This window comes from Malaclemys terrapin, chromosome 4, assembly GCF_027887155.1.
Source record: "Malaclemys terrapin pileata isolate rMalTer1 chromosome 4, rMalTer1.hap1, whole genome shotgun sequence".
Classification (NCBI taxonomy): Eukaryota; Metazoa; Chordata; order Testudines; family Emydidae; genus Malaclemys; species Malaclemys terrapin.
Genome location: NC_071508.1, coordinates 78,493,555 through 78,510,284, shown reverse-complemented (window position 1 = coordinate 78,510,284; position 16,730 = coordinate 78,493,555). Strand labels below are relative to the sequence as shown.

Genomic DNA, 16,730 nt, shown 5'->3' with positions numbered 1-16,730 from the left:
TGGGGCGACCAGAACTGCATGCAGTATTCAAGATTCGGGCATACCATGTATTTATATATATTTTCTGTCTTATTATCTATCCCTTTCCTAATGGTTCCCAACATCGTTAGCTTTTTTGACTGCTTCTGCACATTGAGCGGATGTTTTCAGAGAACTATCCACAATGACTCCAAGTTCTCTTTCTTGAGTGGTAACAACTAATTTAGACTCCCTCATTTTGTATGTATAATTGGGATTATGTTTTTCAATGCGCATTACTTTGCATTTATCAACACTGAATTTCATCTGCCATTTTGATCCCCAATCACTCAGTTTTGAGAGATCCCTTTGCAACTCTTCAGTCTGCTTTGCACTCAACTATCTTGAGTAGTTTTGTATCATCTGCAAATTTTGCCACATTACTGTTTACCCCTTTTTCAAATCATTTATGAATATGTTGAACTGCACTTGTCCCAGTAAAGATCTTTGGGGGACACCACTACTCACCTCTCTCCATCCTGAAAACTGACCATTTATTCCTACTCTTTGATTCCTGTGTTTTAACCAGGAGAGGACCTTCCCTCTTATCCCATGACTGCTTACTTTGCTTAAGAGCCTTTGTTTGGTGAGGGACCTCGTCAAAGGCCTTCTGAAAGTCCATACACACAATCTACACTGGATCTACATTGTCCACATATGTGTTGACCCCCTCAAAGAATTCTAATAGATTGGGGAGACATAATTTTCTGTTACAAAAGCTGTGTTTACTTTTCGGAAACAAATTGTGTTCATTGTAGGTGTCTGATAATTCTGTTCTTCACTATAGTTTCAACCAATTTGCCTGATACTCAAGTTAGGTTTACCAGCCTGTAATTCTCAGGATTGCCTCAGGAGCCTTTTTAAAAAATTATGTCACATTAGCTATCCTCCAGTCATCTGGTAGAGAAGCTAATTTAAATGATAGGCTACATACCATACTTGTTGGTGCTGCAATTTCAAGTCTGAGTTCCTTCAAAACTCTTGGGTGAATGTGATCTGGTCCTGGAGACTTATTACTATTTAATTTATCAGTTAGTTCCAAAATCTCCTCTAGTGACATCTCAATCTGGGACAGTTCCTCAGAAGCATCATCAATTGCAGTTTCACTATAACATTCTAACTAAACCAATCAAAGAGTTTGGGTCCCCCATATCTGAGACGCCATCTGTCCCTATATCACATGGCAGCAATTAAGATCAGCTTCAAATTCTTATATCAGGGGCCAAAAAGCAGGACATTCTTGGTAGAGGCCCTTTGACTGGAATTCACTTTCAACCCTGGGTCTGACAGAGTCTGTAGTTGTTGACTTTTAGGATCCATTGCAAAGTTTATCTTTCTACTTAGGCTATTAATAATTTGGGGCCTGACTGGGGAGGATTCTAGTCTTTTGGGGATGGGGAATTTTTAGTGAACATTATAGCATCTTCAATTTTGAAAATGTATTTTTATTCTGTATTGTTCATAAGCCTAGAGAACTCTGGTTCGGCTTCTATAAAGTCACATTTCATCCATTAACAGCATCTACAGGGATTTTAAAATTTGCATTTAATTTGACCCTTTTCTTTCCTAGATAGAGAAGAGAGAGTTCATTTTGCTTCTTTTTGACTGTTTAGTTATGTGATGTTCTGTGCAAATATAAAACCCTTGATTATACAACCCAGTCTCAAAGTGGGTGATAATTTTAATTAAGCAGGAAAAGCATTTGGTATAGTTTTAATTTATAAAATTACTCTGGAGCAGACATGGGAAAGTAAAGAACAGTTAAGTGACATGCTTATGTAGCACCACACTAGCCTTACCTCTGGAGACCTGGGTTCAAATCTGAATTTACTGCAAGTCATCACAAGGGAAAATTACTTTGATGTTTTCATCCCAGCCACCATTTATGCATATCAAAAAACCCACTGGCTCTGACAGCAGAAGCCCTGATTTGCCTTTGCACAGCTGACCCAGAAATGTGTCCCCTATATGGCAATGACCAGGAAATCCTGCATTTGATGCACTAGTACGTTAACTGTTCCAGCTTTACAATAACCAATTAAAAAAGAATAGCCATAAACGTGCTGATACTACCGTAGGGTAATAAACTAGACCTTATCAGTGACAGTGGTGCACATTACAAACTTCAAACTCATTCCTTGCCCTAATCCATCAGAAACTTCCTGGATTTAATAGGCTATAAATGGCAGAAGCTTTGAAGTCCAAGGATTAGAATCGCTAATAGAGAAACGGAACGAGTGACTAAGTGCAGCCAAGGCCTGCTACCCCACTGAAGAGCCAGGTGGAACTCACTGCATGGATCTGTATTAAAACAAATTAAATTAACTTACTCAAACTGCCCTCTCCTCAGCTGCAGTCCAGGAGATTACATGGGTTATCAAAGTGTTAAAAATAAATGGACAAAGGGGGTGGAGATAAGAGCCACATGAGGAAATATAATTTATTAAAACACATATTTACTACCATGAAAGACCAGTTTGAACCTAACAGCCCAACAACCAAAGCTCTCAAATGGGACCTATGATCATTAGGTTCATAGGCAAATGCATTCTTTTTGGAGATGATTTATGATTTAATAATATCTGAGGAAACATAAGGAAGACAGAAAATTAATATGCCTATAAAAAGAATTTACACCACTAAGATTATTAAAAATGATTATTAATATGAGATTTTTCAAATCAGTAGTTTGTTTCAATTCTCCCTTATATTCTTTCCTGTAAGAAAAGGAAGGTATGGAAACAACCCATTTGGGGCAGAAATCAATATTTTTTGTTATATTCATGCTGTGTGCAGTGTTTACTCTACTGGAGTAATAGCTCAACAACATTATGAATTTGTTTTCAATAAAAACTTCAGAGTACACAAAAACAACACCTTCCATTTATATGCAACACTTTTAATCTCAAATGATTACCAACCACGATTAAATGCAAGAATCACTTCATTTGTCAGTGATGGGCAACCACATCTAGCGTGTTTTACACAGCAGTACTAAACAACCGTTTGAGACAAGAAATGAATGCTGTGTCCAATTTAAACTGGAATAAGAATATAAAGAGGCAGAATGCAATGCATCAAAATTGGAAATGGGTCAGGACAATGAGGTTAATAGCCTGACTTCTGCAAAAGTGCCATGGAATCTTAAATGAGTGCAAGTGATCAGGAACTCAGTTTAACATTGTACCTAACATACATAATGGCCAGTTTGACTCTCAGGTTGTCAGTACATTCTTATATAGGAATATTACAAACCCAAAGAGTTGTCTCGAAGATTCACTTTATTGGTTACTGGGGACAGAAGAGAGATTATTAATAATTCACAGGGTTCTACAGCCATAGATTTTAATATTTTAGAACAGTTATTCTAGTTAGAGGAAGCACTCTTAGCCAAAGAGCATCTCCTTCATATTTTAGGGAGGATGCTAAGGAGAGGTAAGGTTATTTTTCTTAAATTAAAGGTCACTCAGACATTGTGGGTTGGAAAGTTTCATTTGCACGCTAACATCAGAGAGTTCACATTCAGGTTAGGAAAGACTGAAAAAAGGAAACAGATCAGAGGAAATTCAATGGGGGAAGAGAGAAGAAAACAAGTAGAGTGAAAAATACAGAGAGCTTGCAAGATAAAGAAAGGGGAGGAAGAGAAAAATTCTAAATAGACACTGTATATAGGGCACCTACTTGTCATGCTCTGATTTTTGGAGCAGGTGGCTCTTTACCATCAATACAGAGCAAACACTTTTCTTTGGTATGTTTTTGAAACCAAAGCTGCCTTGAAAATAATATGGATTTAAATGACATGAAAAAAGGTTCATGAGCATCAAATAATTTTATAAACCCATGAACTCAAAATAAGACTGCGAGGTTCAAAAGTCCTCAAATTCCATGAGGTCTGTTCATCACTGATATAAACAGAATCATCTGTGTTTTATACATAAATATTTAAATAAAAAGACCATTCACCTCACTTATCAGGACAGTCTCAGAGTTTTTATATGATAACCCAATGTCCCAGAAACTTCTTTCTGGACCCACAGAATGTCTCAGGTTTTATTTCATCAATCAAAATGTTCATTTATTTTATAACCACAAAATGTCCAAACTGTATTCTTGCATCAAGCCAAATTTGTTCTTTGTTTACAGAGAACAAACAGTTTAGTGGAACAAGTGTTCACTGTGCTTAATAGTGTCTGTAGAGAAAAATCAAATGAGTGTAGACAAATTAAGGCGCCACCCCCCTCAAAGCAAACGTTAATGACGTTCATTCAGTATGTTATGGGCTTTTTTGGAAAAAATCCTCCATTGAGAAATTTGCATGGCTTGCTGTTGAATCAGCAGCTGGCAAAGGCAACACCAGCACAGATCCTTTTAAAAGTGTAATTTGGCCTTTTGTATTTTGCAACTTTTAAAAAGAAGTGTCATGAAAACGTACCAGGTTTTTTTTTATTTGAAAAGTATTACAAAATAGTTTAAAATAGTTATGTTTAAAAGTACATAAAAAGAGAGGTTGCATTGCACTAGATGTACAGTAGGTGTTCTGCCACTACTCTAACATGTACCACCTCCCTCCAACATGCACACCTTACCTTCTGGTGGATTCTTATTCTGATTATTCCAGACGACTAACAGCTTGGATAGACTGGGCACCTTGGACACCTCAGTGATGACTCGGAAGAGGCTTTCCACCCTGTCATATGTCAGGACTATAGCAGTGAAGCCTTGAGACTGTGGTGGGATTAATGGAAGGAAGAGTGGGTTGCTCACACTGCTCCATTTCTGTAAAAGCAGAGAGGATGTTCGATCAGATCAGGGTCAATTAAAACTATAAAAGGGGAATGTAGGCAGTCAGAATGTAAGTACCAGAGCTGGAATTTAGTTAAGGTAGATCTCTTTGGTCAACACCCTAACTCTTGGGAGAAGTAGACTTTCAAAAAGTCTGATTTTCTTTTTCATAATTCACAGTTCCGTAAAACCTTCATGCCAATCCCATTTCCTAATGTCAATTTCTGTCACTGCCTGATAATGACTTTGTATCTAGTGATGGGCTTCAGAAAAAGTGGAGTAGAAGGGATGGAATGACTTGTGGGGAAAGGGAACTAGGAGACATTTTAAACCAAGCTAGCATGGCATGATTCTCATTTGCTACTCTCTGCTTGAAAGTATTTTGCTTTTCATAGTCAGTCGTTGGCCAACAAGCAGAGAGCCAGCTCTGAGCCACCATTTTAGAGTGGAAATAGAATAAAAAACAGCAAATGCACAATCTTGACACAAAATGGGCACACAAATAAAAAAGACAAATGCTGACATTGTAATAAAGAGGGATAAAATATTAACTTCAACAAGACTAAGTTTATTCTATGTGGAAAAAAAAGTTATTACACCGTTAAATAGAAAACCCTATAAGAGACACAAAGATCGATTTCAGAGAGTTATTTACTCCATCTGAATTTTAACTAGGGGGTCCCTTTTAAGACTTTAAAGCTCTTATTTCAATGCACTGCCAGCATAAGGAAGCCAGCTCAGTTGGCAAGAGACAAGACAGACAACTCTGTTCTCACTGAGTGTGCCAACTTTGTTTGGAGCCGAAGATGTGGGGGAAGGCAGCTGCAAAGGAACCATTAGATGGGAATGAAATTGCAGGCATTTTGACTCTCAACTTTTACATTCCAGCTCGCTATTCAGATGCTGACATCCAGGCTAGGACAGAGAAGCAGAGGAGAAAACAAGACTTATTTGGAGGTGGGGGAAGAAAGGGTTTGGGAGTTGGGAAAGGAGAAGCTGACGCAGTTTTGCAGGGAAGCCTTTGAATCTCAGCCAACAAAGAACTAGGAATACTTCTAATAGTCTAGAAACACTGCCCAATAACTGCCAACACTTACAGTATTGCAGGAAAGAAACCCCAATTAAATACATACAGTAACTCCTCACTTAACGTTGTGGTTATGTTCTGAAAAATGCGACTAAGTGAAACGATGTTAAGCAAATCCAATTTCCCCATAAGAATGTACTTCGGGGCGGGGGGAGGGGGAGTTAAGTTCCAGGGAAAATTTTTTCACCAGACAAAAGACTACATTATTATTTTATATATATATAAATATATATTTATATAATATAAATATATATGTATGTATACACATACATACACACACACATACATACACACACACACAGACACATATACATATACATACACACACACAGTCTAAGTTTTGAACAAACAATTTAATACTGTGCACAGCGATGATGATTGTGAAGCTTGGTTGAGGTGGTGGAGTCAGAGGGTGGAAGAGGGTGGGATATTTCCCAGGGAATGCCTGCTGCTAAATGATGAACTAACTTTTGGCTGAGCCCTCAAGGGTTCAACCATTGTTGTTACTGTAGCCTAACACCTCTACAAGGCAGCATGAATGGAGGGAATGCCTTGTTAAGTAGATCATCAAGTTGAGACAGCAACTGCTCCCAGGAAGTTCCCTCCATCCTGAGCCCTGGCCTGTCATTCCCCCCACCACGGAGATGGGGTAAATGGGGTGCAGGAGCAGGGGGAAGGGGGACACCTTGACATTAGCCCCCCTCTTCCCTCCCCCCCCACACACCAAGCAGGAGGCTCCCGGGAGCAGCTCCAAGGCAGAGTGCAGGATCAGCACATGGCAGTGGGGGGAGGGACAGATGAACTGCTGGGCAATTGATAGCCTGCTGGGCGGCTGCCACCCAGGGAACTTAGGGGAGTGGGGAGCTGACGGGGGGCTGCCGGTCTACCCTGGTTCCAAGCCCCCACCAGCTAGCTCCAACGGGCTGCTCTTCCTGCAAGCCGTGGACAAAGCAGACGGCTGTCAACGATGTTATAAGGGAGGATTGCACAACTTTAAACGAGCATGTTCCCTAATTGATCAGCAACGAAACAATGAAACAACGTTAACCAGAACGACTTTAAGTGAAAAGTTGCTGTACTATAATTCTGCTAGTATTGGGAGGAAAATAAACTTTACATATCCAAAGTTATTTGCTGGGAGAAGGTATGGAGCCTCACCATTTCCTTAAAGAGTCTTTGGGTTCTTTTTCCTCACACTTCAAAGGTGGCTGCCTTATCCACCTTTACCTAATGTCACTTACACTACTAAAATAGTCTGCATGTCTACTGGTCTGTCTTGGTGACACTAGCAGTTGACATGTGCAGGAACAGCTCTCAGATTTCAGATGCTCACATTTTCTGAAATGCCAGTTTTTAGGCTTATTTTCTTTAATGTTTATTGGGACCTGAAGAGCAGGGGTAGAACTCTCTCTGATTATGGAGCAGTCCCAAGAATTTCTAGGGTGAATCAATCTAAACTTGAATAGAGCACAGTCTACCTCATTAGACCTTTAATAAGCAACTTCAAAAACTGCATTTTTTCTCTCAAAGATCCTGAATATCAAGTTTTCCCCAATTTCCCACCTCCTCCAAATGATCCTTTTAATGGTGAGAATCTTTTTTGTGCATCCTTCACAAGGCTGCTTGTATTAATACTTGCAGCAGGGGTTTTGCTGCATATTCAATACAGTGCCAAGAAAATCCTACATTTCTGCCCAGCAAGAAGAAATAACTGGTGAAGTAATCTTACAGACAATATCCTTTTTATTATTTAATGATGACCTCCACCATCCAAATTAAGAGCTCCCATATGAAGTTTCCTCTATTGTGCAAGTTCCTTTCTGGCTGCAATATATCTTAATAGAATGTGTTAGCACCCAGCACAATGGGGCCCTGGTCCTTGACTTCAGGCTCTTAGGAACTATGGTAATAGAAATAGTATATAACTGGGGTCGGCAACGTTCGGCACGCGGCTCACCAGGGTAAGCACCCTAGCAGGCCGGGCCAGTTTATTTACCTGCTGATGCGACAGGTTCAGCCGATCGCGGCCCCCACTGGCCGCGGTTCGCCGTCCCAGGCCAATGGGGGCGGCGGGAAGCCGCAGCCAGCACATCCCTCGGCCCACGCCACTTCCCGCCGCGCCCATTGGCCCAGGACGGCGAAACGCGGCGAGTGGGGGCCGCGATCGGCCGAACCTGCCACGTCAGCAGGTAAATAAACTGGCCCAGCCCGCTAGGGTGCTTACCCTGGCGAGCCGCATGCCGAACGTTGCTGACCCCTGGTATATAATATAATTTGCAAGGATTACTCTGTTCATCATCATCTTCTGACACTACTTCCCCCCCCCCCTTTTTTTTTTTTTTTTTTTTAAAGAACATCCAAAACTGTGCTAGGTATTTCACAAATTATATATAGACAACCCCTGCCAAAAGAGCATTAACATAAGCAACAATCAAGGGTTTTAAACATGACATGATGTCAATTCCAACTGATCCTACTCTCTGTCCAAAGTACAAAACTTCCTCACTACAACATCTTCTTAGGGAAAGAAAGGTAACCTCTCAGAAGAAGTATGTTTATTTCATCTTATGCCCCTGGTAAGTGGTGTCCAAGTAAAGGAAAAGCTTGTACTCTGTTCCTTAGAACCTAATGGGGAAAGAAAACCAAGGCCCCTTGTTTGAGAGAAACATTTCAAAAGGGCATTTAGGCATCTCTGAAGTGCCATTAAGAGCCAACCCCCTGCTGCCTGCCTGAAGTGTGTGTCTACAGTCTGAGACCTCTTGACCCCACTTTCTGCAGGAAATTAGGCAAATTCAGACCTCCATAATTTACTTGAGTCTTCCAGACTTCTGCTGGGGAAAGGCAAACAATGCAGGCAATTAACTCAACAGAAACCTAATTAAATCTCTGTTATGGCAGCAGGGCATGAAATGCATCATGGCATCAAGATGACTACTCCCAACCACTGGCAGCTGGAGAAGTCAACATGGTGAGGGAACATTTGTTTTAGTCCCATCATTATTAACGCTCATGATGGGTACCCATCTGAACTTTCACTGTCAGAAAGAAGAGCAAGAGGTAGTGGTGGAGAGATCATTTATCACTTTCCATGACAATGTGTTGACACTCAACTATGGATACAGCAATCCTTTCCCCTCTTCATCCCTCCCATGCTAATATTAATTACAGGAGCCATGGTAATTAACCCAAGATTGATAGTTTGTTTATTGTGAATCACTTTTATGGGCAAGCAGTTGCAAATGGCAGCTTCCTAACAGCGATCTCACATCACTCTGTCTGTCTCTGTTGTTTGGCAAACCTCTCCACAGAGAACATGGAAAGCCCAAGGACTGGTACCCACAATGTGAGACACAGCTGGGGAGACTGGCCTGAAGTTGGTGAGGTGTGAGAATTCTTTAAAGGGATGGGTCTGTGAGAAGAGATTCAAGGTATTGCAGCTGGCTTGTGCGTGATTGCTACAAGCAAAAAAAAAAAACTTTCCATTTGCTAGTAAGGCATTTCCCCCTTGGTACAGGAACACACCGGAACATTATTCTGCTCCTTCCTTATTGAATGAAACATGATTTTATTTTAAGAGCAGTTAAAGCAATGGGGGCAATGGGACAAGGGAAACCCCACCATTAGAGATATCTAAGACTGCACTTGATACTAATCTTTCATGTGCAATGGAGCAAAGGTGTGTTAGGTATGACAAAATCAATCTTGCTAGGATCCAGGAGTGGGATATTTGACACCCGAGAAATCACATCCAACCCCAATTATCCTATAACTGGCTAATCACTGTAAACATTATAACATCTGTATAGCACCAATAACATGCTACACACAGCTAATGCAATGCCTCTACCCCCAAAAGCTTACAATCGAAGTATAAACAAAGGAAGGAGAAATTAAAGGCAATATGCAAGCAGTGAAGCTAAACACACATTTTATGAGTTCCGTGATTTTTTTAAAAAAATTGTTTATGTTTGTTAAGTAATATTACTTTGTCATGTGGTAAAGGGACAATGGGAAGAGGTGCATATTAAGGAAAGACTTGAAGGGAGAGAAGGTGGAGGCATGAAAGACGGGGCCTTGGAGTGGGCTCTAAAAACTTGAGGCTGTGTGGAAGAAGGCCCATATCCTAGCAGAAGGGTTAACAATTCCAAGATACCATTTAGTAGGAAAAACTGGCAACAATATAGCATATAGATTCCCTTGCTCTCATGAACAAGAACTGTGGCTTTTTCCTCCCTATATATTTTATTTTCAACAACCATCAGACTTAATACTTGTTATTAACCACACTTTTTAGTAAAACCATATTCAATTTGAACAAGGACAACCCACTGTCATTAAAAGCCAAGAGGCAAGGACTGAGGAGTATGAGGTGCTGAATGGTACAGTAACTAAACAGTTCTTCCATGTACCAAGCAAAGCAGAGATGTACTTATCTGCTACCTCTGCATAGAGGGGCTTTTTGGTTGGATTGTTTTAAATATCAATCTTAACCTCAATGTGGTTTCAATTATGAATTAGAAGACCAAAAAAGCCTTGATTTATTCTGTTTTGTTCCAATTATGCATGATGTGTTTCCTCGGAATACTTTGAGAAAGTATTTCATCATGCTTCCCATCCTCAAGTGGTCAAAGGGCAAAACCAGAGGAGTTAACCCTCTCCACTTCTCCAGAGTCAAAGTGATTACATTGTGGATTCAAAGGATTCAAAAACAGGATTTTTAGCTCATAACTTCAAATATAAAATGATGCAGTACCTTTTTAAAGTCTAGCTAAATCTACTTTACTCTCTCTGAACTCCTACAATTGTGAATTCTATAGTATGACTATATTCTGTGATTTGCAGTGTTGTTGTAGCTGTGTTGGTCCAGGATATTAGAGAGACAAGGTGGGTGAGGTAATATCTGTTATTGGACCAACTTCTGTTGGTGAAAGAAACAAGCTTTCAAGCTACTCGGAGTGCTTCTTCAGGTCTGTGTAGCTTGAAGCTTGTCTCTTTCACCAACAGAAGTTGATCCAATAAAATCTGTTATCTCACTCATCGCCGCTCTCTGCATTCTGTGAAGTATTTATTTTAGTTTTAATTTTTTTCCTTCTTTCCATTAATTTCAATAATGTACCAATGGAGTGGATTTGAGAAAGGGGGACGGTGAGCGCTGTTTAGAACAGAGTGCATATTTACAAATGTCATAGTGACTGGGATCTTTAGGATCTCTCCTTCTATCAAGGTATTCATGTTCTATTGGTGCTCATCACCATAGCATCTGAACACTGCTAAATGGGGGTCCAGGAATGGGATTAATGTTTTCTTTAAAATAAAATTCTACAGTGTAGTCTCCTGACAACGCAGACAGTGCAACATACTCTAAATTGGGAAAACAAAACTTGAAATCAATTGTACGGCTGCAAGGCCTCACCCCTAGAGACAGAAAAGGTTGAGTGCATTATGAATGTGAAGATTGGGATAAAAGGAAGCTGACTAAATTCTACTACTATACATTTTTATTGAGCCATTAATGAAGACCAAGCCTCCTACTTTCTAGGCCACAAGGCGAGCAAGAGACCAGCTGGTGAAATAAGAAGGGTTATTATAGGGAAAGGGGCAGATAATAAAGTCATTTCAGAATAAGATGGCAGGCAAAAATCCTACAGTTTCTTCAGGCCAGCCTACGTAAAACAACTGCCATGAGAATAAGAAACACAACCCCTACATATACATTTGTATATGTACTACTCTCTTCAGGCTCTCCCAGACTAAAAAAAACAAAAACCTCTCTAAAAAAACCTAACAGTATTAGTCACAGACAGATTGCGTGTGGACTTAAAATTACAACTGACATTAAAGTGAAACATCTGAACCTCCACTGCATGCCAAGAACCAAGTCCAGGAGTCTGTTTCTCATGCCACAGAGGATATCGCAAGCAGATGAAGTTAAACTTTCTCTACATTAGGTACCAGCCACACTGCATTAGATAAGTATTATGTCATCTTTTACCATATAAGCAGAGAATCCTGAACTCTACTCTTGGCAGGTAAGGCAAGGAGAAATTTTGTTTCAGCAAGAAAATATATTTTTAAGTCTGAATGATCACATATTTGGTACACATGACCTAACATAATACAAACACTGCAGAAGTGTATTAGTAGCTACACCTTCTAACAAGACATGGCAAGAAATCAACATGGCAAATAAGACAAAATCCCACCCAACTGATCCAATGCATCTCACAAGTAAAATTTAAGATGCCTGGAAGTAGATTGGATGTTATGAAATCTAATCATTTCAGAAAAATGTAGCAATGAAAACTTGAGTGAGTTATACCACATGTGTCAACCAATAAGACTGCTGGAAGATTTCCTCTTATACACAGACAAATGTTTGTTCAATGTTTTGAAGGTGAAGAGTGTTATTGGGGCACAAGCAGAAAATAAACAGATGATTCCACTGTATTGTAACACTTATTGCTTAAACTTGGATGAGTGATGTTTTTAATTGGCAACCTTCAGGATCTAGATTATTCACAGGAACAGTGAGACGTAAAATGCCAGCCAAACAGCTCAGAAATTGTTGTAAGTGTTTTAAAAGGCTCAATTAGTTGCCAGTTGGCTGAAACACACAATCCATTCTCTAAATGAACATCTGACTTAGGTTTTGCTAAGTGAATAGCAACTATGCTACTGTTACTCAGAGAAAAAGTAATTTTTTGCATTAAATTAATTTGACTATTACTTTAGTTTAAATAGGGTGGAGATACTCTTTTCTGCCTTACTGAAAAAACATTGTCTGGCAGTCACTCAACAGGAGAATGGAGGTCTGCTAGAGAAGTGCATTTATTTCTTGGCACACAGTGATTCTCTCAACAATTATTAAACAAGAAACTATTAAACTACAGTTTATAACATTCAAGTTCAAAACTCTAAGGCAGACAACAATGGGGCCAAACCTTTTATAGGTCTGTGCTATAAGCAGGCCTGAAAGAATTCCATTAACACCAGCGAAAGAAAAACTGGGAAAGAACAACATTATTGTCATTCTCAATCATCTGCATATGTTGGGAAGGTACAGGGACACAGAGAGCGAGAGAGAGACTTAAAATAGTCTCCAAAATCTAGAATTGCAATTACTAATTTATCTCTGTATTAGATAATTAGAAAGCATCTAATTGAGGGAGACTGATAGTAGGATAAGGAATCTTTCGACTCAAGGTTATTCGTTCTAATCCAGTTTGGTAGAGACCAAAAATCATGACTACCACCTGACAGATAGTTAGTGATTTATGTGAAGTCAGTAATCTCAGTCCAGTTTATAATGAATAACGGCTGCATCAGTAAACAAATGGCAATAACTGGCACATTTGCGTGGTCTCAGCAAAGGTGCCAAGGGCTGGATGGTTCCAGAGCTGTCAATTTAGCACCTTTTACTAGCACTATATTAATTTATTAAAAGAAGGAAACATCTAGGGGTGGGTGGGTGTGTGTGTACGCATACACACAGTGTTGTATCATAATATATAAAACAAAACAAATGTTTTGGTATTTGTTACTATTTTTCCCTTCTCCCTCAGCCCCAATGGAAGGATCTATTAACACAGATGTTGCTCCACTTCACATGGAAACCTTTATTTTTAAAAAGGGCTAAAAACTTTCAGTCAGCCAACCAATTTGAATAGGTGAAATTGCTCCGATCACTTCCTTAATGTATAACACACTCAACATGTGATGCATTGCATTACATATGCATTCTTGTCTCATGTAACTTACATTCCCTTATGGTCAAAGAACATTCAAGTGTTGCTGTTGCACAAGAATTGTGGCAGCACCACTCAGCATGTGAGGGGTTCAATGAAAGAAACAGAAATAAAGGTGAGCTACACACAGATCTAGCTGTGAACCTCCTCACTATGAACTTTAGTGTATAAACACTTATTTCTCATGTTTGCAGTGACTGTAAGAGAGTCAGGTTACTATGTGCGGCACGAATCACATTTAATGTCTACAGATAAAAACATTACACAAATGAAGTAGGACCGCTAGAAACGCAGATAAAAATTCTCACTAGTTCCTCCTTTGTGTGATGAACTTTACAGACACAATAGGCTCTTATTCTGTTACATTAAGTAGTAAGGAAGGTTTCTCTTTTCCAGCTGCCCAAACTCATATCACTTGCTCCAATAAAAGCAGGTCTTTCGTGCATAATTACCTGTAAGCAAATCTGTGTTCTCTGATTCACTCAGGGCCATTATTAGCCAGTGCACAGGGATCTGCATAATAAATGTTAGGTTAATAACCATATAGTGACCATATAAATCTTTGATGAGTTGCTGTAAATCCCTTAGTACCAAAAAGCTACTGCACTCTCTGAACCTCTCACTGATTTTGCCCACAGCACATAAGGTTGCCTCATCTTCTGACCCCCTCCCCAAATCTGTCACTCCAGTGTGCAATCTACACTGCACAATAGAACCATAGTGTAGATGGACCTGCATTCAATATAAAATGCAGCATTAGGATGGGTGACAGAAAGAGGAAGGAGAAGGAGTCAGATGAGTCAGCCATATTTGTTTTGGGAATGTGAATTGCAAATTTTGAGGGCAAAAGCCAGTAATAGAAGAGGGATTTACAGGAGCCCAGCTGAGTGCATATTTCACTACTAATGCTATAGTGACTTGGGGTGCTCCTTGTTAACTGACTAATAACTATATCCTAGATAAGAGAACTTTGATGTCCTAAGTTTCAGAGTTTATTTCCTGTACAAGTCTCAGCCTTGAAATTTATTTAGCCCAGAATACGATCATCATTTGTAAACTGGTAGCATTCTCAAACTAACTTTTAATTACTCACTCTATTTTCATATCTGGATCTGATGGCACCTTTCACTCTCCTAAAAAGATACTGTGTCAAATCTCTACATGCATAAATGTATCTTTAGAATCATAATTTCCCACCAGGACTAATCAGAAATTAACAGGGTCGTTATAAATGCATGTTATCAAGGCACAAACCAAGATAAGAAACATGCTTATGGCTCAAGTGGGACATTATTCCTTTTGACAAGCACAGACCATCTGTGGAATTCTGACAGCTCGATAGTGCAATTATTTAAAAAATAACTCAATGATTTATTAAGTTGCTGGCAGATACTATATAAGCACTCGCCGCCCAAAGTGTCTGAAATTATAAATTAGCTGGACCCTGCGGAGGAGGCTGCCTAGAAGACTGCAATGATAATAAGCTCACCTCCAAGAGATAAAATATCTCTAAAGCAAACATTTTTTACAATGGATAAATCTGAAGGCTCCAGTTTTTTGCTGCCACTATTAGCGCGAGGGTCAAAATATACAAGCTACAGACTAAAGCCAGTTAAATAAGAAGTGATTGAATCAATTATACTTTTATATGCACTCATACTGGAGTGATACTTCTCAAAATCCATGGTCATTAATGTCACAGAACTGCGTGGGTCTGTTCAGGAGCAATTAAATACAAAGAACAATTCCTGATCTGAACTGTATTTTCTTTTACTGATCCTGTGAAGGAGGGTCACAAAAGATCTCTGCATAGCTGGCTGACATAGAGCTTACACCGCTCACAAAGGACATTTTTATGACTTTTTTTCCATACTGAAGCAAGAAAAATATTCATGCATGTATGGAGACTCTTTCAGCTGAAATATAAATCCAAGAAACTGACTATTTGTGGCCATGGAAGAGTCTCAGTATGGTGTTTGGCTGGACAAATTCCAGTTTGGCTAATTACTAGAGCCTCCTCACGTTTTCTCTGCAATTTCAAATGGATAGAGTATTCCTCTTTACTACCTGTATTACTCTATTGTGTACTGTTGCTGTGTATTGCTGACCAGTTTCAGTGTTACACTCTAGAGATTGCTGTGTTTGTTTGGTGACCGATCTCTTGTAAAGTGCTTTAGGATCTTTCATCCCACAGGATCCCAAGAAAAAGACAGTTACTTACCTTCTGTAACTGTTGTTCTTCGAGATGTGTTGTTCACGTCCATTACATATTAGGTGTGCGCGCGCCGCGTGCACGGACGTCGGAAACTTTTTCCCTTAGCGGCTCCCGTCGGGCCGGCGGGGCCCCCACCTTCCCGCCAGAGTGGCGCCCCGCTCCAGGGTATATATATCCCTGCCGACCCGACCCCTCCGGTTCCTTCTTGCCGGAGACTCCGACAGAGGGGAAGGAGGGTGGGAAGTGTAATGGACGTGAACAACACATCTCGAAGAACAACAGTTACAGAAGGTAAGTAACCGTCTTTTCTTCTTCGAGTGATTGTTCACGTCCATTACACATTAGGTGATTCCCAAGCTTACCATTGGAGGTGGGTAGGAGTCAAGGTACAACTGACTGTAACACAGCCCGGCCGACCATCGCGTCCTCTCTGGTCTGATGATGGATCGCGTAGTGGGCTGTGAACGTATGTATGGACGACCAGGTGGCTGCCTTACAGATCTCCTGGATCGGGACCTGCGCCAAGTAGGCCCTTGAGGACGCTTGGGCTCTAGTCGAATGGGCCCGGATCTCCGGGGCCGGAACATTGGCGAGTTCATAACAAGTGCGTATACAATGCACAATCCATGCCGACAAGCGCTGTGTCGAGATAGGCAAGCCTTTCATACGTTCCGCAATCGCAATGAACAGCTGGGGTGTTCTGCAGAACGACCTGGTCCGCTCCAGGTAAAATGCCAACGCCCTTCGGACATCCAGGGTATGTAGGCTGCGGTGGTGAGGGTCCGTATGGGGTTTTGGAAAAAACACCGGTAGGCAAATGTCTTGCCCCATGTGAAACTGTGATACCACCTTTGGGAGGAATTTGGGGTGCGGCCTAAGTTGC

The 16,730-nt window shown here is 40.3% G+C and overlaps 1 protein-coding gene across 3 annotated transcripts in view; it reads right to left on the bottom strand.

The window, feature by feature from the left end:
* EXT2 (exostosin glycosyltransferase 2) overlaps positions 1-16,730 on the bottom strand; it is a 102,292-nt gene that overhangs the window by 37,501 nt on the left and 48,061 nt on the right. For all 3 annotated transcript variants that reach the window (XM_054025102.1, XM_054025100.1, XM_054025101.1), the window contains one exon: positions 4,605-4,794. In XM_054025102.1, the coding sequence (XP_053881077.1) occupies positions 4,605-4,794 (190 nt within the window). The remainder of the gene's footprint in view (positions 1-4,604; positions 4,795-16,730) is intronic.